General features: G+C 37.8%; 1 protein-coding gene across 3 annotated transcripts; it reads right to left on the bottom strand.

Moving 5' to 3' along the window:
* Positions 1 to 356: 356 nt before the first annotated feature.
* Positions 357 to 24,262, bottom strand: cad (carbamoyl-phosphate synthetase 2, aspartate transcarbamylase, and dihydroorotase). 3 transcript variants are annotated; one of them, XM_081379153.1, is made up of 45 exons: positions 23,816 to 24,262; positions 22,679 to 22,818; positions 22,440 to 22,569; positions 22,188 to 22,330; positions 21,939 to 22,080; positions 19,944 to 20,115; positions 18,808 to 18,993; positions 18,563 to 18,672; positions 18,282 to 18,424; positions 17,902 to 18,033; positions 17,513 to 17,746; positions 17,020 to 17,241; positions 16,712 to 16,900; positions 16,505 to 16,629; positions 16,278 to 16,411; positions 15,512 to 15,624; positions 15,160 to 15,410; positions 14,753 to 14,999; positions 14,533 to 14,631; positions 13,927 to 14,151; positions 13,634 to 13,816; positions 12,618 to 12,836; positions 12,337 to 12,504; positions 12,032 to 12,214; positions 11,229 to 11,333; positions 10,893 to 11,135; positions 10,682 to 10,763; positions 10,420 to 10,586; positions 10,158 to 10,322; positions 9,748 to 9,879; positions 9,416 to 9,617; positions 8,328 to 8,518; positions 8,097 to 8,237; positions 6,139 to 6,228; positions 5,876 to 6,032; positions 5,551 to 5,589; positions 4,656 to 4,694; positions 4,184 to 4,350; positions 3,995 to 4,069; positions 2,566 to 2,778; positions 1,898 to 2,023; positions 1,481 to 1,636; positions 1,286 to 1,387; positions 1,105 to 1,199; positions 357 to 962 (listed from the first exon to the last, which is right to left on the bottom strand). In XM_081379153.1, exons 1-45 carry the CDS (start codon positions 23,907 to 23,909, stop codon positions 863 to 865), a joined length of 6,771 nt encoding a protein of 2,256 aa, XP_081235279.1. In that variant the 5' UTR covers positions 23,910 to 24,262; the 3' UTR covers positions 357 to 862. The 3 variants fall into 3 exon arrangements, with proteins under 3 accessions (XP_081235279.1, XP_081235277.1, XP_081235278.1); XM_081379151.1 differs by lacking the exon at positions 5,551 to 5,589; XM_081379152.1 differs by lacking the exons at positions 4,656 to 4,694; positions 5,551 to 5,589.
* Positions 24,263 to 24,706: the final 444 nt, after the last annotated feature.

The raw sequence follows: 24,706 nt of genomic DNA, 5'->3' as shown, positions 1-24,706 counted from the left end.
TAATCAAATAAAATGATTTTGTACTCCATTTAACATTCAGCAATGAAAACTCCAAGAAAATTTTAGATTTTGGGGTGAAATTGTGGATTTCAATGTTAATTGTCATTTTTGCGTACTGTGACTTTTTCGTCAGGCATTTTGATTGACAATTTCACCAAAACATTTATAGCGTAGAAAACAAATAAAAGTTTCAGTCTTGCAGTCTAACAAATGTTCAGGTGCTTTATGATGATATTGTCTCCCTATATTTGGACTTGTACATTGCGTGCTAGGACAGGCAGACTGTATGGTGTTGCAGTGGAATGGCATTAAAGAGCAGAGAAAGGTCTCAGATTGCTTTTTTTATTTTTTTATTTACTAAAAATACAATTACAAAAGTTTTACTCCATAATGAAGAATAATCCACCTATTTGCACCAAAAGGATTGAGTATCAAAAGTATTGTCTGTACTATTGTAAATGCACAACAAAAAGTAAAGAATTTACAATTATAATAGTAAGACATGTAGTAGTAAAATTCTTTCTGTTTGCAAGATTTTTTCTAATTCTGAAGTGAAACGAAACTGATCAACTGATCTATTCTAGAATGCTACATTAATGTAATGATCTCAGATATTCAGGATGAAACTAGGTAAACCACACTCCACTGTGGTTGCATTCATTTATATCAAATAGTCAGTATATGGAATTTTATTGTCAATACTGAAAGGAACAACAAATCTGGGTACTTCCCCTCAAAAATTACACCTACTGGAGCTAAACAGAGGGTACACAGAATAAACAATACTCGTAGAATCTGTACGTTGCCAACAAAATGTTTCCCTTTACTGCCAAATGTCCAAGACTAAACCATGGTGGTCCTTTCACCGACCCAGCACAGTAGCCAGAAGTGCCATCCGAATATACATCCCGTTCTCCGCCTGCCGAAAATAAGCAGCTCGAGGATCCGTGTCCACCTCCGCACTGAAAACAAAATAGGATTACAAGAGACTACAAACAAAACTTTGTATTCAGCACTCCAGTTTATGTAACTTCTGATATTTGCCTTGACACTCCTCCTGAAAATTAGATTTTAACCTGACGCTTTGAACTGAGAATAGCAAACCTGATCTCATTGACTCTGGGAAGAGGATGCATGACCACCATCTTCCTTTTGGCTCCCGTCATGATATGTGGGGTTAGGATGAACTGCCCGAAACACTGTCAGAAAAAGTAAATCTTTTATAAAAACTTCATGATGTTTAAGAAATAAAAGATGCAATGTTCTCATCAGAAAATTCACCCACCGCTTTGTACTCTTCTTCAGAGGCGAATCGCTCCTTCTGTATTCTCGTCATGTACAGGACGTCAGTCTCCGGGAGGGCCTCTTCAATGCTGTTAAACTCCTCCTGTGGACACATTTAAGGGAAATGCAGCAATGCAAATATTAAGCACCCAAGTAACAGTCCACTCCAGAATACATATTTTTGATTGTGACGCACCTGTTTAATGCCTTTAGAGGCCACAAAGTCAATGATCTCAGCGGGCATGGTGAGGTTTTTGGGGGCCACGTAGCGCAAATTGATCCTGTATTGAGTGAGAAGTCTAGCCAGAGAATGCACAGTGCGGCCATGTTTCAGATCACCAACCATGGTAATCTGAGATTTCAGAAAAAAAGATCCAAAATTTAGAACAAGAAAGTTATTAAAGTCATTATAAAAACTGAGCATCTCATCCAGAACAACAAAGAAACATTGGCTCAACTTTGAGAGCGAGTTTGAGATGGGATTCTCAGTTTGTTGGTTTCTGTTTGGTGATGCTAGCTGAACAGAAATTACACACTTCATCAAGTGGAAATGGCAAGCTAATGAGCTAATAAGTTTGAGAAGATAGAATATTTTTTTTCCATGTGAACTCACAGTCATGCCATTGACTGTTCCCAGCTCCTCTCGGATCGTAAAGATATCCAGAAGGGCCTGAGTGGGATGTTCTCCGACTCCATCACCAGCGTTGATCACCGGCCGCCGACAATGCCTTGCTGCACTCTACAAACCAGAAGCACTTTTCAGATTAAACTGAGGTACAAATCAATTCATTTTTTTAATCAAACACAAAAATAATTGAATTTTCATGATGAAATATAATAATAATACTTTTAGAAAACATGCACTGAGGAATTGTGCACAAACAAGCAAGGAATATTTATGAAGAAAACAGTCAATTTAGATGTCATGTCTTAAAACTTTCATTCACTATTATTTACAAGCCTAAATGAATAAATGCTGTTCTTTTGAACTTTCTATTAAACAAAAATTAAGCAAAAAAAAAAAAAAAAAAAAAACTATCCCGGTTTCCACAAAAATATTAAGCAGCACAACTGTTTCCAAAATCGAGCATAAGAAATTTGTCTTGAGCATCAAATCAGCATATCAGAAAGTCTTGACTTCTCAAAGAAAATTTTAAATTGTGATAATATTTAACAGTATCAAATAAATGATACTTGCTGGTGAGCGTATGAGACTTTTCAAAAACATTAAAACTTTTTAAAGGTTACATTAAAAAAAAAAAACATTAACGTGTGGCTCACTTCTACAGCTCCAGGTATGGGGTGGCGCAGAACAATGACGTCAGCATAGCAGCTCATGGTGTGAACCGAGTCGGCCAGAGACTCGCCCTTCTGTGTGGAGGATGTGGACTCGCTAAAATGCACCACTGAACCTCCCAGACGCTGCATGGCTGCTGCGAACGAACTACTGGTGCGAGTGCTCACCTCGTAGAACATGGAGGCCATGACTTTACCCTGCAAGAAGAGGAGCAGAACAGAATTAAATGGAGAGTTTACTCCATCAATGTTAATTTGATCTCCTTCTGCAAAAGGTTCTGTTTCCAAGGGCCACAGATGCCCATTTCTAAAGGAAGAGATCTACTTCAAACTGTGACACGTCACTGCCAGATTGAACACCATCCTGACTCCAGACTGCTGCTGACTTGAGCAGTTAAATACTCCTGCTGGGGAAGGTTTATGTAATGCTCAAAATGGGCTGTAATAAACTACAAATCCTCCAGTGACATCTACTCTGCTATTGGACCGAATTACACCATCAAAAATCAAAAGATAATGTGGTCTACAGGACCGATTGAATCAAGGTCCAATCTGCTCATTCTACTTTGTTCCGTAATGATTCTATTAACAATTATTTTAGTACGAGACCCACCACCCACCTTGAAGCAAATAACCAATCCTAAATCTACCATTCAAAATATTAGGGTTGATAAGATTTAATGTTTTGGAAATGTTCTCTTTTTTTTTTTTTTTTTTTGATCAAAAATACATTAAAAACAGTAATAGTGTGAAATATTATTACAATTTGTTTTCTATTTTAATTAATTCCTGTGATGGCAAAGCGAAAAGTTTTTTGCATCTATTATTCCAGTCTTCAGGGTCACATGATCCTTCAGAAATCATTCTAATGTGCTGATTTCAAAATACCATTTATTTGAAATATAAATATTTTGTAACATTATACATTTCTTTACGGTTACTTTTAATCAATTTAATGTGTTCTTGCTGAGTAAAAGTATTAATTTATTTCCAAAAAAAAAAAACTCCCTACAGAATCCAAATAGTTAAACAGTAGAGTATTTAATAACAATACTACATTTTGTGCACATTTTAAAGTATCTTATGACAGAACTCTGTGAATGTGTATATTTAACATGAATAAGCAGTCAGTTATTATTATACCGATTTAAGTCTCATGAACCATTAGTTCCCAGAGTTTTCAATTCAAGATGGACCTGAAGAAAGTATTGACGCGATTCAACAAATCAAGAACCACTCTGACCGATTCAGTCAACAAGTGAGTCATTAGACTGATTCTAACTAACAAATCATGAGCTGATTTGAATCTTTTTGACATTCATAGAAAAGAACCAGATTCAGACTCTCAAATTTACTACATTTCTGTTTTTAACAAATATCACTTGATATTTTTTTTTACTAATAGTCAGTGTACCTTCAAAATATCCAAGGGTCTCTCTTTCTGCACCATGAGACGAAGAGTATGTGCCACATTGAACAAGTGTGACATCTGAAATCCCAAGACAGACAGGAAAGATTGATGAGCCACTGTAAATACAATTCTTTTACATGCACAAAAGCAATATTTCTGGACTCGACAACAGGATAGATAACATGTCGTCACCTGTTCCTTGCTGAACTGGCGCACGGACAGGATGTGCTGGCCCACCAGCGGGTGCAGCAGCGGGGAGGTCTGGGGGTGGGGCAGGATCTGCTGCTGCCCAGCTTGAGGTGACAGGATCCTGGCCAGGGGAGGAGGGTGCGCGTATGGCTCTGCTGGAGGAGCCAATTCTGATAATGGAAGCAAAGAACGTCACAATCCGCACACAATATTATTTCACTGCCGTGTGTAGCAGTCAATCTCACTTTACACCAATAAACAGGACACTGCATAAGAGCTCATTGAGAACACAAGGAACAGCATGCAAGCAAAGCACAGGCAACACAGATAAATAGACCATCATGTCTTGTTTTGATTATGCTTGTGTAAAGGCTAAAATATTCCCATGAAATGAATCCAAGAACAAACACAGATTGGCAGAGAAAACACAAGGTAAGGGTGGCAAAGCTCTTAAACATCACTACAAATGTCAAACCTGTATCATACGGTGCTCTAAATGACACCTCCTCTTCAGCTGCTCGAACGTTGAGGCACAAAGTAGAAATCGATTAGTAACTGTACAATTATAACTACGTTTTTCATTACTTGCCAATGAACTATGTAAAAGGTTTCGTTTTCCAAAAAACGGTTTGAAAGCTGGAAAACTTATTAATAATATAAAGCAACACTCCTCTTAAAGGTGAGTCATGGATATTGCACACTAGGGATGAGGATAAACCACAATAAAATTCTAGATGGTTAGTATTACTTTCATATTTTAATTATTAAAATGGTGTTTGAATACCACGATTTGAAAAACTCCCGGTAAATACTGTCCAGCACTAAGCAAGTTAGTAGATAAGTTGTGTTTTAAGTCACTCACTCGATTAACATTTTTTTGTTCTTTTGAAACCCGGCCTTTGTTATTATTATTATTATTATTATTACAATAAATGCATTTTCATGCAAACAAAGTGCATAGTGATGCTAATTTGATTTGTTTTTTTGGTTTTCGATTTAAGACTTGGTGAAATGATTTCAGTGTGTATCAGTAACTTTTGAACATTTCCAGCACATTAAAAAAACAAAACCATGATCATGTTGGTCACTAAAATAGTCACATGACATTTTCATAGTTTCATTTCTAACACACATTTTTTAAATATCTTATCCCAGCATTATCTGCAATATGTTAAATGTAAAAATCACCAAATTAATAACTTCTAAAAATCTGGCTTTAGCAGTATTTTGCATGCATCCAATTGTCTTAAATGACCTTGAATGAATGAAAATAAGGAAGATGGAAAAAACAGATATGAATGAATTCAGACAGTTGCAGAATCATGAGACGTATTGATTTGATTAAACTATACACATTACATGGACGTTACCCAATGCCTTTTGGCGCTGTATGGTAGATCTTTTGAAACCTGCATATCAAAAACAAGTCTTGCTTGAAATGTGAATTTAGATTAGCAAATAGCTTAGCTGAACCAAGTTTATGGGACATGCAAGCTCAAACAGACAAACAAACAAATGACTAATGCTAGCAAACAAATACTGCCATTGTCCAAGTGAAGCACTGTCTGAATTTCAAAGTTTGTCTTACAAAAATAAAAAAGTAATTGTTAACCGATCACTTGTCAGTACAGTGGTTCATTTGGCACACAAACTCATGCACAATCTCTGAGCGAAAACACTGCAGGCCCATAGTACCTGGAGGCAGACCAGGATCAGATGCGCGGTGGATCCGAGGAGGGAGAATGAAGCGTCCATCCCCAGCTGAACGGCGTGGGCTCGGGGCACGGCTACGGACCACATCAACAGGTGTTGCCTGACGGGGGCGCTCAGGAGTTACTGCCTCACTCACACGCTGTAGTGAACAAGCATGATTAGTTGTTAACCGGTACACATCAGAAAGCAAGAGCTGAACTGTGAACAATGCATGTTCAGGGTGTTGAACATTTATAGAATGTTACCTTAGAAGCATCCTTTATCACCTCGGTTGTTCCTGCCGGGGCTGTTGACCATGTCTTCACATCCTGACCATAACCTGGAGGTACAAACACCTTAAGAGAAAGAGGAACGATTAAACCTAGAAATTGATGAGCATGTGCTCCAGACAAATTTAGCTGGGCAGCTAGTAATTACATTTGTGAGAAAAGGTACCAAGTAACACACACTTTGGTTCAAAGGTTTGGGGTCAGTAATATTTTTTTGTGTGTGTGTGTGTGTGTGTGGTAAGAAAAAATACTTTCAGCAAGGATGCATCAAATTAATAGCAAGTGAAAGTAAAGACTTATACATTGTAACAAAATACATTAGGGCTGTTTTCGACTAAGGATTTTCATAGTCGAATCTGATTCGTTAGTTTTTGCCGTAGTCGAACCTTTTTTTTTTTTTCTTTTTTTTTAGATAGCAGCTAGATTTTTTCCATTTCAAACAAAAGAGCTAAAAAACACATATATATCACACATATATCATAACATTTCATAAACATGAGGAGCAATATGAGAGAGAAATTTGGTGATGGTTGTTTAGGTACATTAAACCACGTAAAGCTTTTTCACGCCCATGAGAACCGTGTGGAGTCAACTCACAGCCGCTCCACAGCCCTGCTGAAAATGTGAAGCAGAAACGCTTAATATCTGTTAACGTCCATAATAATTGGACTCTGGGTTCGATTTTTTGACCATTTTCAGTGGTTATGAGGAGCAATATGAGAGGGAAATTTGGTAATCGTTGTTTAGGTACATTAAACCACGTAAAGCTTTTTAACGCACATGAGAACCGTGTGGAGTCAGCTTTTTAACGCACATGAGAACCGTGTGGAGTCAACTCACAGCCGCTCCACAGCCCTGCTGAAAACGTGAAGCAGAAACGCTTAATATCTGTTAACGTCCATAATAATTGGACTCTGGGTTCGATTTTTTTTTACCATTTTAAGTGGTTATGAGGAGCAATATGAGAGGGGAATTTGGTAATCATTGTTTAGGTACATTAAACCACGTAAAGCTTTTTAACGCACATGAGAACCGTGTGGAGTCAGCTTTTTAACGCACATGAGAACCGTGTGGAGTCAACTCACAGCCGCTCCGCTGCCCTGCTGAAAACGTGAAGCAGAAACGCTTAATATCTGTTAACGTCCATAATAATTGGACTCTGGGTTCGATTTTTTTTTACCATTTTAAGTGGTTATGAGGAGCAACATGAGAGGGGAATTTGGTAATCATTGTTTAGGTACATTAAACCACATAAAGCTTTTTAACGCACATGAGAACCGTGTGGAGTCAACTCACAGCCGCTCCGCAGCCCTGCTGAAAACGTGAAGCAGGTTTTTGAATACATTTTTATTTATTTACACTAGTAAGCTACAGGACATCGTCTTTCAAAACATGACCTGCGCGAAAGCGAAAAAATAAAATAAAAATGGTACCCAGCCCTTCTGAAAATGCGAATGCGTCTCTGTCCCCAGCACATTTCAAACCAAACTGACGCCCATGTATTCGACTATGAGGTTCATAGTCGAATCAGACCTCTCCGAATCGAATCGTCGAATCCTCGACTATTAGAAGTCAGCCCTAAAATACATGCTGACATGCATTTCAAATACATGCTGTTCATTCTATTTAAAGAATCCTGAAAAGATGTTTCCACAAAATATAACAGCTCAGCTGTTTACAACATTTAGACTTTTTTTTAGCACCAAATCAGAATGAAGTCTGAAGGATCATATGACACTGAAGACTGGAGTAATTATATTATAAAATATTAAAACAGAAAACAGTTTTTTAAATTGTAATAATATTTCACAATATTAATATGTCTTGAAAAGCACAAGAGATTTCTTTAAAAACAAAAAACACGATTATACACATCTATATCTTACTGACCCCAAAACTTTTAATGGTAGTGTATACAAGCATTAGCTCTTTACCTGTCCATCAATATAGGCCAACTCTCCTCTGAGCACCACCCTCATGACCTTTCCCTTCACTTTCATGCCCTCGAATGGCGTCCACTTTGACTTGGTGAATTGCATGTGCTTCGGAATAGTCCACTCTTGCTCCAGGTCCACCTGAAAAATTCAAGCATCACTTTGAAAATCGAAAATATTTTAAGTTTCCAGGCAGCAATTTACTATCTGAACTTTGTAACTCTGAAATACCTCAACATAAGTGTCTTCTTGAGCAGGAAGAGAGAATATTCTGCTGGGGTTTTCGTAGAGCCTCTTGATGATGTCGTCAATGGTAAGGCGACCCTCGCTGACAGCTGTGAGCAGCAGAGGAAGCATGGTCTCCAGACCCGGGTAACCTGGAGGTGGTTTCTCAGAGTTCTTCTCCTCTACTGAATGAGGGGCTGCAAAAATATATATATACTTAATATAAGCTTCCAAGAAAAATGTATGATGTGGGTGGCCATCATAAATTGATGTCACGACCAATCAAGTTTGGGGGCAGTAAAAGTAAAAAAAAGAAAGAAGCTAATACAGCAATGTTGCATTAAATTGATCAAAAGGACTTTTAAATAGTCACAAGATATTTCTATTTTAAATAAATAATGTTCTTTTTAACTTTCCTTTCATCAAAGAATGCTGAAAAAGTATCACCGTTTTCTCAAAAACATTAAGCAGCATAACTGTTTTCAAAATTCATAGGAAAAAGTTATTGTAATTAATGTAATTTCACAAAATTACTTTTTTTTCTTTTCTTAATAAATGCAACCCTACCAACCCTAAACTTTTAAATGGTATTGTACATGTACGCCTGACAACAAAAAGGGTTTAATAGCCCTTATGTAGAAAAATACTAACACATTTTAAACTTTGAGTACATTAGTATTTTAAAGGGTAAAATACTTAAGTCTAGTTAGCTTCAACGTCAGGATGGGATGGGATTTGAAGGTGTATTTTGAACTAAAAATTAAAGCCAATTATAATAGATTATCGTGTAGGACTGTGCCAGCTTGTAGGACTGGGGATAGCTTGAAAGCCCATGTTTTTTTGTGTTTTTTTTTTATCAACCACAGGAAGGCATGTCTGTCTAATAAATTAGAAAATATATAGAACACTAGGGAAAGAACAGGCCAAAGGTCTGTACAGTGTCTAGATGTAGCTTTAATGTTCAAGCTGAATTCACAATTTTTAAAAACTTTTTTAATTTGGGTCTCAGGTTAGTGTTTTTGAAACTGTCAAGCCAACATAATTATTTGCCTTTAGATGTGAGGCATAGCAGAGAAATCTGATCCTATTATTACCGTGGTCTGTTGCAAAACAGTCAATGATGTCTAGATTTTCCCACAACGCCTCCATGTCCTCACGTGTACCCAACATGGGCCGCACTTGCGCTCTGCCGTTCCCAATGGCAGGCACATTATCTTCACACAGGAAGAGATGGTGAGGTGCCACTTCACACGTCACCTGGATACCCTTTTGTTTAGCAGCTCTAATGATCAGAATCTGAGAAACAACGCATAATTTTAGTTGGTTACAAATCACAGGAACATGTAAAGAAATTGGATGAAAGCTTGACCATGAAGGTAAAATAAAATGCAGTTGTTAGACCACCACAAATAACAAGGTTTCTTACCTCTTCTTTCTTGGCAATATGGCAAATATGAACAGGTCTCTGATACAGCTGCGCTACCATCAAGATTGCCGCCACTGTCTGCTTCTCAGCATGTGCCACAATGGGCAAGTGCTTTGGCCACTTTTCAAAGTGCTGCATGCAAAGAAAATGATACTTAAGATGTGACATGAAAAATTGCATCACCAAATATAAAATAAGAAAAAAATATTCAAAGCAAAGATGTATTTAAAATAAATACAATTTAAACAAATATATTTATGTTTTTTACTTTATATGCATTTTGTATTTAAAATAATAATATAATAAATACATTTTATTTTAAATAAACTTTATTTTAAATAAAAATATAATAAATTAAAATGAAACGCTGTTGTCAAACAGGTTTCCTCAGCCTCCTCAGGTCTCCTTACCTCCATCCACAGAGAAACATTGTCCATTTTTAAAGTGGAGTATGTGTCATTCAAGTACATCTTCAGACCAGCTGTAGAGCTTGCAATGGACGGAAGTAGTGTAGCATTGTCAGATGACGCCCCCACGAAAAGAGCATAATCACAGCGGCTCCCAGCTTTGGCAAGCTTGACATATTCATGACAGAAAAAGAGTCCATAAACACAACTTCCCCATTTGTTTTCATGTTAATAACCAACCAAATCTGTAATTTGTTGATGTTACCTTCTGTGCAACAGTGAAGGAGCTGGGGTCAATGATTGCAGGGTTAGTGTTGGGCATGGCGCACACCATGGTGATTCCTCCAGCCAGGGCGGCAGCTGTGCCCGAAGAGAAGTCCTCTTTATGGGTGGCACCAGGCTCCCGCAGATGCACATGGACATCAATCAAACCTTTCGACATACAAGAATGAATGGCATCAACCATCATAATTTTTTTGTTTTGACAAATTAAAAAATAACATCTGAAAAGACGCTGCCATACTCACCAGGTAAACGGATGAGTTTCTGTGAAGTCATGCTGTCTACATGAGTCTTTACACGAGGAGCCCGACCAATTTGCCCCAGCGCCTGCCAACAACCCCACATACATTTCAATCTTTCAATTTTTAGGGGTACAAATTAACAGCATGTTGACTTCAAAACAAATACAAATGTTTAACTTTGTGGGGTCAGAAGTGTGAGAGTGTCACTGCTCACCTGAACAAACAACTTGGTGCATTTGATGTCAGTGATGAGTGGTACGGAGTAGTCAATGGCCATTCGACGAGTGCGGTAACCTTTGGTCACAAAGGATGACAAGCGTCTTCCACCAGAGTTCCTCATAGACAGATTAATGACCAAGTCAAAATGGTTCTCCTCTAAATAGTCCATGATGTTCCTCTGTTTGTCCTTATTATGGCAGTCACTCTCCTCTTCAAAAGGCCAGTCCACTGCCATCACCTGATCAGAGACAGATAAACAGCTCAAGCACTTAAAAAAAAAAAAAAAGTACCCACATTTTAAGTTAGGGTATGTTGTGTTATTCCACGGTACCTTAATTCCATGTTCAGTGTAATAGTCAGCGGTGCCTACACTGGCATACAAGTTATAACCCAAACTCTCCAAAGTCTGGACTGTGGGCAGAAGCTCGCTTTTATTCTGAAAGAATTTAAAATGAATACATTTTTTCCATTACAATCAGAAACTTGATTTATACATTCTCTAAAGAAAGAGAGAGTGAATGTGCAAAACGTGCTCCACTATAATACAGCATTCCTGGGTGTTGCTATGTAGTTGCTAATGTGTTCCAAGTGGTTTTAAATGTGCTGATATGCAGTTGCTAAGGTGATCTGGGAGATTGCTAGGATGTGATTTGTTTGAAGCCCAATTGCTTAAAGAGATTGTTCACTCAAAAAATTTTATTCTGTCATTACTTACTTCCTCAAGTTGTTCCAAACCTATATGAGTTTCTTCTTTTGAACACAAAATCACTTATTTTAAATAACCAGACAGTGCAACACGACTGGTTTGTTGGCAAGAATGAAAAAAATTACACAAGCATAAAGGCCAATAGAATGGTGCATAAAACAAACTCTTAAGGAAAACAAAAAATAAAAATAAATCCGCTCCATAGCGGATTCCAAGAGATCAAGGGTTTAGGGTGTTCCATTAAAAACCAATTCAAAGCGTTCCGCCAGTAGTGGGCACTCGTGCAACGCAAGCAATGACATACATCCAAGTGAATGACACGGAGGAAAGTTAGCTAGGGTAGGACAAATAAAAAAGTGGACTTATACGCAACCAAACTCAAGTGAGTCAACTGAGTCATGCTGTAAAGTGACTCTTTTTTGAATTACCTTGTAACTACCAATAGAGAGGAGAATATTCTTTTTAGGTATTTTGAAGCCGGTGCTGAGCATGGCTTTTAGATAGGCCTCATAGCGGTTCTCCCCAAAGCAGGCCACTTCTCCAGTGCTGGTCATTTCAACACCTAAAACCACATCTGCTCCAGCCAGCCGTGAGAAGGAGAACTGAGGAACCTGAGGGCCACACACAGATCAAGCTTATGTAGATCTTGGAAAACAATGGGATAGTTCAGTTTAAATATTCCCGTCAAAAACAGACATCATCAAGAGTTAACAGACATTGTGAAGCTTGTTACCTTAACTCCCACAATGCCAGTCCCCTTCATCAGTCCAACAGCCTCAACTTCCTCTCCCAAAATGACTCTTGTTGCTAGGGCAACAAGATCGACACCAAGTGTTTTGGACACATAAGGGAAGGAGCGTGAAACTCGCACATTGCATTCTATCACTTTCAGCTGATCATCCTGTTGACAAACACACACAAATTAGTTGCAGCAGCAAATATTTTGAAACATACTCTTCCTACCTATTAAAAATGTCTGCTAAATAAATAAATGTAAATGTAAATGTAAAACACCTTGGCAATGAGCTGCAGGTTGAATGGGCCGGTAACCTGAAGCTCCTGGCCGATAGCGTGAACGATCATCTTAATGCGCTCCATGGTTTTCTGGTTGATGTCCTGAGGGGGAGTCACCAGTGTGGCATCTCCAGAATGCACCCCTGCGTTCTCCACATGCTCAGACACAGCTATGGCAATGACCACTCCATCACAGGCCACGGCATCCACATCTATTTCCTGATGGCCATATATCACATATCGCAAAATTAAGTGCACTAAGCTTGCCACCACAATAGCTTACACAGCAGTACCGCAAAAAGGAAATAAAATATAAATTCACGGAACAAGTACTACAATTAATAAAAATAAATGAATGCTAAATAGAAATACATTAAAAAAATTACTGAAACTAAAATTAAAAAAGAAAACTGAAGATATAAAAATAAAAGATTATTCAAAAATTAATAAAAACTATAATGTATGTGAATAATAGTAGAATAACACTAATATTAGGACGCACAGTTATTATAATTATGGCCAATTATTTTTATTTTTTGGTTGCTAACCAATAAATGGCTGATTATATTCAAATTATATAATAAATTTGGTCTAAAAAAGAAAAAAACGTATAATTTTAAAAGCAAAAAGTGACTTTAGGGATTAGACTCAAAATTAATATCCAGTCAATACCAGTATGGTACAGATATATTGTGCATGCCTAACTACACAGTCATATGAGAAGTTTTCATACAATCTTTCTCTTCCATTCCCAACTTGAGCAACTGTAAAAGCAAAATAAGACTTTTGGCTTGGAATGAAGTTATTGTACAACATTCACAGCTCAGGTGATGGCAGTGGTTAAAAACCTGTTCAAACAAGCAATGTTTCATTTTGCACCAAACGACTGTTTAAGTTAACCTAGTAATTAACTCCTGCCTCTCCCATATATGCACATATTTTACAGAGAACTGGAACTGCCACAAAAATTAAGTCTGTAAAAACATCTCCCTCTTTTTTTTTTTTTTCTCACTAACCTTGGCTTCCTGGATGAATTTGGAGATAACGACAGGGTGTTCCTTTGACACGGCAACAGCACTGGTCAGGAACTTTTCCAGCTCAGTATCTGAGTAGGCAACGTTCATAGCAGCCCCGCTGAGAACATACGATGGCCTCACCAAACAGGGGTAACCCACCGTCTCGCAGAAACCTACTGCAGACTACAAAAGAAATGTCATGGGGACATTTGGAGTAACAAGCAATTACAGAAGAATTTTTAGAGTGTTCTTGGTATTCCTTGAAAGTTGAATGAATTATCTTTATAACGTACCTCAATATCAGAGAGCTCTTTCCATCGGGGCTGGCTGATTCCTATTGTGTCCAGCATCCTGGAGAATTTGAAGCGGTTCTCTGCAGAGTCAATGAACTCAGGTGAGGTGCCCAGGATCCTGCACTGCTGTCTATGCAGAGACATGGCGATGTTATTGGGCAGCTGTCCACCCATGGACAGAATAACTCCCTCTGGGTTCTCCATCTCATATATGTCCATCACCACCTGTGATTAAAACCAGGTGTACTAAAATAATTAAAACTTAAATCTCAATGAAACTAAAATAGCACTAATCATTAATTAATGCTACTTTACACACATTATAAGGTACCGTATAAAAGATGAATATTCAATTTGAGATTTGCAAAAGATTGCATTACTACTTTAATAACACTGTAAAGGGTTTAAAAGATTGCCTTTGCCATTGTCTAAATCTGACTTAAAATTTATCTAAATGAATAAGGAGGATTAGGATTCCAGGGTAAAATCTATAATCCATCTACAAATTACCAATATATAGTGCATCCCTAATTCTAAGGAGATTAAAGTATATATTTTGGTTATCAGTATAACTGCTGCTGATAAACAAGATCCACAATCTCTTACCTCAAAGGAAATCTCATCAAAATACAGTCTGTCGCACATATCATAATCTGTGCTGACTGTTTCTGGGTTGTAGTTCACCATAATTGTTTTGTATCCCATCTGTGAAATAGATTAGTTCACAATTACACACAAAAATTTCACAAATGTATCATTTTATATTTCCTGCTTTAATTCAAGTCACATAAAAGGCACATTTTATGCTTAATACAGATGGGCTCACCTTCCTCAGCTCCATAATACACCCAACAGCGCACCAATCAAACTCCACACTGCTTCCAATGCGGTAAACCCCAGATCCGATCACCATGACATGGGACTGCTCGAAGACCACATCGCTTTCTGAGCCATTATAGGTCAGGTACAGATAGTTGGTGTGGGCGGGCCACTCGGCAGCCACTGTGTCAATCTGTTTGACCACCGGAAGAATCTTCCAGTCTCGCCTCATCTTCCTCACAGCCAGCTCAGTGCTGCAGTGGGGGAAAGAGCAGGAACCTTACAGTTTTTCTTCTACAGTTCCTTGTACAAACAACTTTTGAAATCCAAAACGGTTTGATTTTGCAAAAGAAACATCAAACACAGAAAGCATTTACATCTGTGAGTTATTGCATGAGCACTTTTCCTGTGTACCTTTGCACAGCTTGGGCAATCTGTTTGTCAGAGAAGCCCAGCTGCTTGGCTTTCCTCATGACCTCAGGTGGCATTGCACTCTCATCCTGATTATACATCTCCAGAAGCTTCTCGTGGTCTGCAATGTTCTTCATTTTATGCAGAAACCAGTGGTCTATCTTGGTCAGCTCATAAAGCCGTTCAACTGTGTAGCCGGCACGCAGCGCAGCTGCCAGAACAAAGATGCGCTTGTCTGTGGGTGTCTGCAACTCCTGAGATACAAGACAAAATATTTTGTTTTCATGCATCATTTTTTAAGCCTGTTGCATCTGACTTGGGAGTGAGATGGAGGATCTGTATCTTCAGTACAAACCTCTTCAGACACTGGTTTGATTGTGTGATCGAACCCAACGCAATTCTCATCCACCATTCTCAAAGCTTTCTGGAAGGCCTCTTCAAAGCAGCGGCCGATGGCCATCACTTCTCCTAAGATGGAAGAGAGTGCTGAATGAGTTCACAACATACCATTTTGTCAATTTTAACTTTTAAAGAATTCAAACTATGCCATTTAAAAATGCACACATTTGAATAACGTGTGCTGTAACGCATTAAAAAAAAATACCACTTTTAAAAAGATAAATGGCCCTCTAACAATAACAATCAACTTAAGGTTTAACACCACATTTACCAAATGAGCAATAAGGCTTTGAATAGTAATACATATGCTATTGTTCTTTTTTATTTATTTAATGTTCTTATAAAAACATAAAAATATATATATATATATATATATATATATTGCAAAATTGGTAACCCCAAAACATAAATGCAGGTTTGAGAGTTATTTTAGTATTTATAAAATATGTAGTATTTATTCATTTTTTTTGTATTTTACATTTTTCAATCTAATTTTAGTTGTATTATGTGCTGTTGTCATATTTATTATGATTATTATTATTATTATGATTATTATTTTGTCATTTTAGTACTTAGGCAAGATTTCTAAATGATGTATTAAAATGCTTTATTAAAATGAACAAAAATAAATTTTAATAGTTTTAGTTAACAACAAGAACACTATATTGAGAATTATAATATACAGATCTCCGCTGCAATTTATTTCCATGTAGGATGCTCACCAACACTCTTCATGGAACTGCCAATTTTAGTGCTGACTCTAAGGAACTTGCTCAAATCCCAACGAGGAACCTTAACTACACAGTAATCCAGACTAGGCTCAAAGTTGGCTGTAGTGGAATTGGTCACTGAATTCCTGGAAAACAGTCACTTTTAAGCAACTTTGAAAATAATGCTCAAATGTACAATTACATTCAGTATAATAGCTCATTTTAATGAAAGAACTTACTTGAGTACAGGCAGAGGGATTCCCAAGCCGAGCTTAGCGGCCACATAGGCCAGAGGGTAACCTGTGGCCTTACTGGCCAATGCAGAGCTTCGTGAGAGACGAGCATTGACCTCAATGATGTAGTACTGCCAAGACACAAGCATGAGATTATGGGTTGACCACTACTCCCTAAAATCCATTATTCCTGGATACAAGTGACTGAATTACCTGCTCAGATTCAGGATTTAGGGCATACTGAATGTTGCACTCTCCCACAATGCCCAAGTGGCGAACAACTTTGATGGCCGTGTTTCTCAGCATATTGTATTCATAGTCGTTCAGTGTCTGACTAGGAGCCACCACTATTGACTCCCCAGTGTGGATTCCGAGAGGATCGACATTCTCCATGTTACAAACCTAAATGAAAAGATCTCAATTTAGAAAAGAAAACATGGGAAAATATGTACTGGTAAAATGTGAAGGCCAAGTCTAACTGTCAGAATAAAAGGGAAACCACAGCTCTAGGCGCTTCGTACCGTAACACAATTGTCATAGGCGTCCCGCACCACTTCATACTCAATTTCCTTCCAGCCTTTAAGCGATTTGTCAACCAGGACTTGTGATGTGTGAGCAAAGGCCTGGGTAACCAACGTGATCATTTCATCTCTATTATTGGCAAAGCCTGAACCTAGTCCACCCAGGGCAAACGCAGAACGGACCAGAACAGGATAGCCGAGTCTTTCAGCAGCAGCCACTGCCTATCGGAAACACGAAAAAAGTTGGACCAAGCATACATTGAGAAAATTTTACTAAACATTTTAATAGTAATAAAAGCACAATATGGATGTAATATAATTATGTATTTTTATTTATTGTAATTTTCATAAATAGGTCTCAATACAAGAAAATACATTACAAGGCTTTATATTTTAGGAAGAGAGTCTCTTGCAAATGAATCATCATAACTGGAAGTCCTAGACATAAAAACATTATGAGATTTCCCAATGTACAGTAGATAAATGAGCTAACCTGTTCAACAGACATGGCTGCTTCACTGGGGGCAACATGCTCATTGATTTCCTCCATCTTCTCCACAAAGATCTTCCTGTCTTCAGTCATCTCTATGGAGGCTACTGGGGTTCCAAGCACACGCACTTTGTATTGTTCCAGCACTCCTTGCTTAGTGAGCTCCACACCACAGTTCAAGGCCGTCTGACCTCCGAATGTGAGCAACACTCCATCTGGACGCTCGTTCTTTATCACCTATTTGAAGGGTAGAAGGGTGGAGGGTTGAGCTAAATTTTCAAGCTCTTAAATCAAAACCTAAACTTTGTGTTAAAAGTATCATTTCAGTTTTCAAAATCTGTCATGAAAAGAATACCTAGTGAATTACTCTGGGATGGACAGCTTTCTCCTACCTGCATGACATAATCTGGTGTGATCGGGAGGAAGTAGACTTTGTCTGCTAGGCCCTTTGAGGTTTGTACTGTGGCGATGTTTGGGTTGATAAGAATGGTTTGGATGTTCTCCTCTTTTAGAGCTTTTATAGCCTGAAAAAAAAATATTTGGGTAAAAGATGCTTAAGTTGAACAATTTTGGTTTCATTTGTTACATTGATGATTAGATTTCTCCTTTAATGTTGGCTTTCCATATTCAGTCAAAAGCTTCTTTTGCATAGACCAAGCAAGTTTCAAATTAATGGAGGAAACTGAGAAAACAATAATAAACAGCTGGCTTGTGAGATGCACTCCTTAATTTGCACTCCACACAGTCTCCAGGGTTTTTCTTTGATACTCACTTGAGACCCAGAATAGTCAAACTCTCCAGCCTGTCCAATGGAAAGCCCTCCTGAACCTAGAACCAGAACTTTACGAGGCCGAACAAACGCTTCTGGGTCAGGAGATCCAGGGTAAGTGAGGTGCTCTGTTAGTCTTTCCTTAACTATATAAAAGATTAGAGTTTGAGTAATAATTAGTCATGTAGTACACTAAAGGAACATTTGCAGAAGTGACAAACAAGTACGCAAACAACCCTAAAAGAATTATGATAGATTTACAGGCATACGTCATAACAGATCACCTGATTTTCCAGCTTTGCCAACTTTTGCATCTTTGACTGTATCCAGAAACACATCAAAGAGACTAATAAGGTCTGTGGGACCCGCCATGTGTTCAGGATGGAACTGGACACTGAAAATGATATAAATAGATATGATAATACAGATATAGATTTTCATCAACTTAATACATTAAAACATTTATACCCATTTTTACTGTATTCATGTAAATATAAACAATACAAACAAAGGAGAAATGAAGGCAAACCTGAAGAGTGGTTTGTGGTTATGAACAATGCCCTCACTGGTTTGGTCATTGGCGTTGGTGAAGAGCACATCCCAGTCTTCTGGGAGAGTCTGGGGATCCACAGCAAACCCATGATTCTGAGACGTGATGAAACAGCGATTTGTTCCTTTATGGATGCAGGGTTGGTTATGGCCACGATTACCATACCTAAAATACACAGGGACCATGAATGAAGTTGTAGCTTTTAAGATTCACAAGAAGAAGATACATTGTTTGACAGACATAAGCCATCTCTGAATGAACTTGCTGACAATCCACTTTTGAAGAAAGGGCATGAAAGAATGCCTGAGACTGGCATCACAGCCTTGAGCGCATTCAAACAAAGCAACTATCCCAGGACTCTTAGAAAAACAACGACGCTTATCCCAGGAGTAATGCAGTGGCTCCTGTCTAGACCACTGAGCTCAGCATAAACTAGATTTCACACCATGTTGGTTTTTCATGAAAACTGGAATGGCATGGAAAAGGCCAAGGAAACAGTCTTTTGTTCCTCTGCAAACACTATAATTCACTGACGGCTGACTGGTTCAGTTAAACTGCAAAAATTCTATATTTTTTTCCGTAACTATCTTGTTTAACTACAAAAATCTAATTTCCCTGAGAACAAATTGAACAACAAGATATTAAGACTTTTCAAAATTTATCTTGAACATAAGAGCATTTTACTATTAAGAGAATAACTTTCTAAAAATCCTCTTTATTAGATTTTCCTGTAGATGGAAGTGTTAAAAAGGTATTAAAATGATACTTTTGATGTATGGATAATAAATAAGGATAAATGTCTATTAAAGAGATACCACATAAAAAAAAATTGCCATTATTCACCCTCATGTCATTACAAAACTGTAAGAATTTCTTTCTTCTGTGGAACATGAAGATTTTTTTCTGTCCATACAATGGAAAGTCAATGGGCTCCAATGTGGTTTGGTTCCCAATGTTCTTCAAAATATTGTTCCAAAGAATAACAATGCATGCAGGTTTGGAACGACATGAGAGTGAGTAAATAACAGAATTTTAGTTTTGGAGTGAACTATCCATTAATAAGAAATGTGCATTAATACTCAGCAGAAAGTGAAAAATATTAATGGATTGCTTACTTCATTTTGTATGTTTTTGCACCAATGACCAAAGATAGCAGCTGATGGCCCAGACAAATCCCAAAGACAGGTTTGGGATTCTCCACACATGCGACCTTCCGTATGTTCTCTACAGTCTCCTTACAGTACTCTGGATTGCCAGGGCCATTGCTGATGAACAACCCATCAAAGTCTAGAGAGAAACAGAAGTAATACCGAAGTGATAACATTTTCATTCTCCTAAAATAGCAGACGACACTATCTTTAAAATGTATATAACAAAACACATCCTTATAGGGCTGCGCAATTAATCGCAATTGATTTTTATTTTGGCTTCCAACAATTATGAAAAAGATAATCGAGGTAAAGCGATTATCATGCTGCTGCCACATTCAGCTGTGCGCTTTCGTTCCTCCCCAAGTCAAACTTAACATACAAATCAGTTGAATAAGTGAATTGTAAAGGCATTATACAGTTGTTAAACTTCGGAACGTGACTTATATTAAACAGTGTCATGAAAAGCACAATATCCTCATAAACAGTCAGTTATGTCTAAGTGAATGTAAACGGTTGAGAAAGAAACCGCATGTGTAACAGTATATTGGATCCATGCATTCACACTTAAAGGGTTAGTTCACCCAAAAATGAAAATTCTGTCAGTAATTACTCACCCTCATGTTGTTCCAACCGCGTAAGACCTTCGTTCATCTTCGGAACACAAATTAAGATATTTTTGATGAAATCTGAGCCATGTTTCACTCCTCCATAGGCTTCTATGTGACCGAAACTTGCTGGCCCAGAAAAGTTATTAAAGACATCGTTAATATAGTCCAAGTGACTCCAGTGGCTCAATCTTAAGTATATCAAGCGACGAGAATACTTTCTGTGCGCAAAAACAAATAAAAATAACGACTTTATTCCACTTTTCATTTCCTTCTCTCTGGGCCTCTAGTTGGTTCGCGTAGTCTTTTTGCGCACAATGCGTAGCGCGTCTGTGTTACACGTCACCACGTAGGCTCACTATTGGCCGACGCCGGTCATGTGTGTGTTGCGTGATGACGTGCAACACAGACGCGCAGCGCAAAAACACTACGAGGCCCAGAGAGAAGGAAATGAAAAGTGGAATAAAGTCGTTATTTTTGTTTGTTTTTGCGCACAAAAAGTATTCTCGTCGCATGATAAACTTAATGTAGTGCCACTGTAGTTACTTGGACTATTTTAACGATGTTTTAATAACTATTCTGGGCCGGTGAGTTTCGGTCACACTGGAAGCCTATGGAGGAGTCAAAATTCTGTCAGATTTCATCAAAAATATCTTAATTTGTGTTCCGAAGATGAACGAAAGACTTACATGGTTGGAACAACATGAGGGTGAGTAATTACTGACAGAATTTTCATTTTTGGGTGAACTAACCCTTTAAAGTGACAACAGCCTAATATTACTGCTTCACTCTGTCACTAATGTTAATCAAACAACAAAAGGCAAAGATAAAATCACTTGGTGCTCTTGAATGAATAACTTTCGAAACTTTAACAAAGATTAATCTATATTTAATGTATTTAGTAAAGATTACGCAGTGTTATTTTACATTTGATTACTTTATTCAGTTTCTGTTTTAGGCTATTACTTATCTGAATACCACTGAATACCATCTTCCTGAAAAACTTAAAGCACCATTTATTTAATTTGTATTTCTGTTCTGTTGCATTTAGCTTTCCATTTTGTCTGTAATTAGTTTCTTTGTTCTTATTGTATTGCTGACTGTTAACTTGCCTTCTGTAACGTCTGTCTTCTTGTCTTCTGTAACAAGGATCTTTTACTTTACTACATTAGTCAACCTAGTATTATTTTTTGCTGAAGTAGGCTATTGATAATTTTACTGATATATAACATTACTCATATCACGGATTAAGACTTTGATCATATCGCCCAACAATAATAAATTGTGATTTCAACATGGACAAAAATAATCGTGATCCTTATAACAATATGTGGAGAACAGAACCATGGCTCACCATTGCAGTCCAGAAGATGATCCCAGGGGACAACGGTGACCCGGGCACCTCTCTGGCACAGGCAACGGATCTGGTTGTATTTTATTCCACAGTCTATGGCAGTGATTCTCACTGTTCCCTCTGGATTAAAAACTTTTGGTTCCTGTTGGCATAAATAACACAAGAAATAAAATGTTAAAATAAGAAATAAAGACAAAATTTAATCATATTAAAATTGATCTGAAAACATTATCAAAGCTAGCCACCTACTTTCATGGAAACTTCTTTAACAAGGTTTCGGGTGTCCGGATTGTCAAACGGAACGTCGTTGGCTGAAGTTCCTTCCACCACAAGTTTCCCCAACATGGTTCCCTTTTCTCTGATCTTTTTGGTCAAGCTTCGAGTGTCAACCCCTAATTTCACAGGAATAATAATTTTTGTGTTTCTGATTAATGCTAAAACCTAAACCAAATTACTTGCTTTACTTCATAAGCAAAGCAAGCAACGTCTGCACTGACTGACCTTCGAGTCCAGGGATGCCTTGCTCTTGCAGCCACTTATCCAGAGACTTGGCGGAGCTCCAGTGACTGGGATTCTCTGAGACCTCCCCAACAATGAGAGCAGCAGCATGGATTCTGGAAGATTCAAACCACTAGACCACAAAGAGGAACATTTAGAAGAAACGTAGAAGAATAATCTGTTTTAGAAGAATTATGTACTATTAAGAAGACTATTAAGAGGACACAAGAAAGCAAAAAAACCTTGCTGAGTCCAAACTCTCCATCCTCATCTTCAGGAACACCATAATTGCCAATCAACGGGTACGTCAGAGTAAGTATTTGAGACTTGTAAGAGGGATCTGTGAGAGCCTCTGGGTAACCCACCATTCCTGTCTGGAAAACTAAGGACACACAATGTATGACTTAGGGATATCAAAAGTAATGGTACATCAGTACAAACATCAATACATACAGTATACATACATACATAATGTGTGTGTGTGTGTGTGTGTGTGTGTGTGTGTGTATGGTAACGTGCCATTGTTTTGACTTTTTTTTAATTTGTTATAATTAAACTTAATAAAGAGGCTACTAATATTAGAATATTAATTGAAGTGGTATAAAATTGTATCAAGAACACTGAAATTTTACAGGTTATTGAAATTTTAACATCATGAATATCCTATTAGGACTACTGGTTGAGGCAGGTTTTGTCATTCATATATCCTGCAAAAATCCATGTCTAAATGAGATTGAACATGTCAGACCTCTGACCTGCAAATGTGTTTGCATTTAATTGGTCTTAGCCTTCAAAGAAAAAACATTTATACGGGGCAAACTTTTTGACACACCGCCGCCTACTTGTTCTTTCTTTTTTATTATTATTTTTTAAATCACATACAAAAAGTGTTGCTAAAAATAAAATAAAAAGATAAACATTTTGGTAATGGGGCCAGTGAAATTTCTATTGTTGAGCCCCGATCAATTTAATGGAGTTATCTAAATTTGAGGTGCTTTTTAAACAATGTGTTTCTATTGAAAATGGTTTTATTTTAAATAATGGTGACTCCATAATTCTTACTGTAGACTTAAAAAAAAGAATATGGCAAGACAAAAGATCACGAACTTTCGTCTAACGATTTACCACTGAACCAAAAACAATGTCTGGGATGTCATAAATGTGGCGCCAGAATGCCCTATGAAGTTGCTACTGGCGCGTGTTCACTTTAAAACGTTTAGCGCGAAATCAGACACGTGTAACTTACTTCCTTTTCATCTTATTATGAATCACTTTCCGGTTAGAGGACAGGAGGGACAAGTGTATTATAAGGAGCAGCGGCAGAAAATAGGGCTGACAGGAACACACATTTCCAGTATATTTCCTTTGATTTCACTTACCAACTTCACCAGACACTGAGGATACGGCACCGAACAGACGGCCTTTAAATGCTGTCCCGTCCTCCAATACTAAAGATGCAGTTTTCTCCGACATGGCTAAATGTTAGTACTTCTAAAAGCAAAAAAATAAATAAAAAATAATAATAATAATCACAGCGAATATCTAGCGCTTAAAAGTTGTGAACTAAAGTGGCTGCCCCGTAATGCGTATGTTTTCCCCTTTCCGCCGAAGTTCCCACGTGAAAACCACGCTGCTCAAGATGACGTTCACCCGGATGCGTAGTAAATATATGTGATCTTAGATATCGCTGTCTAGGCCAAAAACCATGCTGTCCTGGTGTAGAAGAAGCTCATTGGCCGGTAACGATGTTTTATTTAGGTTAAAGCCAAAAAGGGTCCAGAGGTCAGAGAAGTCCACGCTCTGCTCCATTCACACAGCAGCGTGGAGCCGTGCGCGTGAACTTCAGTTGGTTTTATACGAGCGTGCAAAACTACGGCGCGTCAGCACGACGTCAAAAGGAGGGGGTAGTCCTGACCCAATGCTGTAGGCTTACTTTATTATCAAAAATGACCGACCATGAGGCTTTATCTTATTTATTTGACCTGTGGGCAATCTGGGCATGGTCCGGGAATATTTTTTTTTTTTACCTGTTGGCCTAATAAGTGAATCTTACGCAGAGGGATCCAGGTTACCCCCAAAAATATAACTAAAATTAGGGTATATTGTGTTTTTATAACTACACAGGTGTAAAGGTTATATATTTAAAATATATAATGCCATAGAACTATTGGTATTCTCAATTAAAGGTAGGGTAGGCAATTTCGAAGCGGCTAGCAATTGATCCTTTTCACATTTCCAGGTTTCTCAAAAGCGGAATTCGTTATAGTTGG

The sequence above is a fragment of the Scardinius erythrophthalmus genome (assembly GCF_964197995.2).
Source record: "Scardinius erythrophthalmus genome assembly, chromosome: 11".
Classification (NCBI taxonomy): domain Eukaryota; kingdom Metazoa; phylum Chordata; class Actinopteri; order Cypriniformes; family Leuciscidae; genus Scardinius; species Scardinius erythrophthalmus.
This window is presented reverse-complemented; position numbering and strand designations above follow the sequence as displayed.

What these genes read in the sequence shown, in the direction of transcription:
- cad (XM_081379153.1), bottom strand. Translation starts at nt 23,909, where the DNA reads ATGTCGGAGAAAACTGCATCTTTAGTATTGGAGGACGGGACAGCATTT. An exon ending in CTGTTTTGCAACAGACCACG is followed by an intron (nt 8,519 to 9,415) that starts GTAATAATAGGA and finishes ATATTTTTGCAG; the next exon opens with CCCCTCATTCAGTAGAGGAG. An exon ending in TGGCCTATATTGATGGACAG is followed by an intron (nt 6,229 to 8,096) that starts GTAAAGAGCTAA and finishes CTTTCTCTTAAG; the next exon opens with GTGTTTGTACCTCCAGGTTA.